This window comes from Belonocnema kinseyi, chromosome 3 (assembly GCF_010883055.1).
Source record: "Belonocnema kinseyi isolate 2016_QV_RU_SX_M_011 chromosome 3, B_treatae_v1, whole genome shotgun sequence".
Taxonomy (NCBI): Eukaryota; Metazoa; Arthropoda; class Insecta; order Hymenoptera; family Cynipidae; genus Belonocnema; species Belonocnema kinseyi.
The window spans coordinates 140,843,247-140,845,749 of record NC_046659.1 but is presented as its reverse complement, the minus strand read 5'-3'; the positions used below and the strand labels follow the sequence as shown (position 1 = coordinate 140,845,749).

Sequence of the window (2,503 nt, the reverse complement as noted above, 5' to 3'; positions counted from 1 at the left end):
TGAATAAAGCCTGAAACAAAAGACCTTGGCCACTAATGGACCCAAATGGGGAACCTTACATAACGACTTCGTGAGGTTCTTCGCTTGGGGTGATTGCTAGAGTGATTGATCAGCAACCTGGGTCGGAGCAGTGTTGCGGAACGAACGTATTATTTACTTAAATAGCACAAGAATTTTGGATCAATCTGAAAAAATGTCTATCCCTTCCACACACTACCCCTTTCCCCTACCGAGTGAGTCACGCCTACTCCAAAAGGGAAATGGCTTAATGGTGTAATAATAATAATAATTACAACTTAACCAATACTTTTCATTTCAATTTCGTTTAGGGATGTTTTTCAAGATAAAAATCAAGCCCTTTCTCTAGCTTACTCGAAAATACGCTAAAAATTGCGCATTTGGAAAAAGACTTAAAAATGTTTCTTTGAATAAAAAAGCCAGGCGGAATATTATTTTTATTGTAGGACGATTATTTTGACTGTGAACCTTTTTAGAAGATACTTTTTAAATCCCTCATAAAAAGTGAAATTGGAGAACTGTATCAAGAGTTAGGTAATCGGCAACAACCAAGTTTTTTTTTTAATATCAGGCGAAGAAGCTTGGCGAATCATACCTCTTAATTCACCATCATTAATTCTTATATGAAACATATAGTTCCTCATTCTATTTTACAGAAAAAACTGGGGGTGCAGCTCAAATAAAAGTTAGTGTCATTTAGAATTTGTATTTCAATCGATGCGTATAGAGAGTCAAATGGGTTCCTTTAGAGCGCACTTGACTCACAAACCAACCACTCGCAATGTAGGGCCAGTAAGTCAGGGATTGATTTACATATTTTAAATATTAATAAATATTAATAAATATATTAATAAATATTTATTTGAATATAATTAGGCCTTTATGTTTCAAACTTTGTCCATAAGGGTTTGATCACAAGTGTACGATGAGCTGAAAATAATGTTATTAATTAAACAAAATATCGAAGTGATTAAAGAAAAAATAGATTCTTCATAAATAGGCTCAATTACAATAGGGGTCCTTCAGAAAACCAACTTATTGCAATTTTCTTTGACCAATAAGCCAGATATTCACTCTGATCCTTATCTAGCAACAAGCAAACCTTTGAAAGTTAAAAAATTAATTCTTAAAGAATTAAACAGTTCTAATGCAAAACCCCAGTTTTTTCTGTGCGATTTGTCCATATCAATTTCTTATTGATGTATAATTTCAATTTATATTCATTGATTTGCCTCTCATATATTTCATAATATCATCATATTCATAGAGGATTGAATAAAAAGCTTATTTAATTTTTTCATGTCAACAGCTTCTGAAGGCAGCACTTTCTTACCTATCTGTACTTCGAACAATACGTCAGTGAATAAAATATTATACCTGTAAGAATTAAGCACTATATGCATATATATTTGTAAAATAGAAAAATATTGTATTATAATTACCCTATCAAGAAATGCTTATTTAATTATTAGATCCCATATTTTGCAGAGCAGGTCCTTATTATTATTATTATTATTATTATTATTATTATTATTATTATTATTATTATTATTATTAAGTGTTTTTATTAAACTTTTACTTGGGTAAACCCGGTTATACATCATAGTCACGGACTAAGTTAAGTGACTGATGAGATTAGAATGTTATAAGTCAATTCAAATAATTTAAGACGATGGTTGAAACCTCCTGCGATGATGTTGTAGGTATACAATTACGTGCGGCCACGAGCGTTGGAGGTGAAAACAGTCACCTCTGGATGCTTTCTTAGAGCTACCATCTTATTATTATTTTATAAAAAATATTTCTGTGTTGAAATGTTGTCACATGCTTATACTGCCCAATATGTCGAAGGCATTTTTGTTTAGATTTGGATTTTTATTTGATCATTTTGCACGGGGCTGTCCTGGTATATATCAGCAGTTACAAACGCATTATTATAATGAAATCAAGTGATCTGATGAGAGCAGTCTGCCCAGACATATTGGACAAAGCTTGGTTTTTATCCCATGATTGACGGACTGGGTTGCAGTCAAGTACACGATGGGAGACCTACAGCTTAAGGTGGGTTCCGAACCACCAGAGCCTTAGTAAAGGTATATTGAAAAATTTCTAGAGGTACCGGCTCAGGGATCGAACCCCGGACCTCTGAGGTGAAGTCCGAGTGTCTAACCAACTGAGCCACTGAGGCTCTATGCTGCATCAGCATTATTATTATTATTATCATTATTATTGTAATTACTTAAGTGTGAGAATGAGAATTAAGACGCTCTACCTAGGTATTGTGAGAGTTCACCATTTTCATTAATTTGCATGTCTTTTCTGTAGATATTGAAACTTATCTTTTTTGAAACACACCAAAATATCGCATGCACTTCCATGATGTTATGATAAAATAATTAATTCAAACTCAGAGTTAGGTCCTTTATGTCACTAAATTATATGCAAAGTTCTGCAATCGAACATACTTTGTGAGAATAATAATGCT

The 2,503-nt window shown here is 33.0% G+C and overlaps 1 protein-coding gene across 1 annotated transcript in view; it reads left to right on the top strand.

Moving 5' to 3' along the window:
- Positions 1 to 1,394, top strand: part of LOC117170041 — an 8,603-nt gene extending 7,209 nt beyond the window's left edge. Inside the window, exon 4 of the mRNA XM_033356560.1 lies at positions 1,328 to 1,394. Within this exon, the coding sequence (XP_033212451.1) occupies positions 1,328 to 1,381 (54 nt within the window). The 3' untranslated portion in view covers positions 1,382 to 1,394. The remainder of the gene's footprint in view (positions 1 to 1,327) is intronic.
- The last annotated feature ends 1,109 nt before the right edge of the window (positions 1,395 to 2,503 follow it).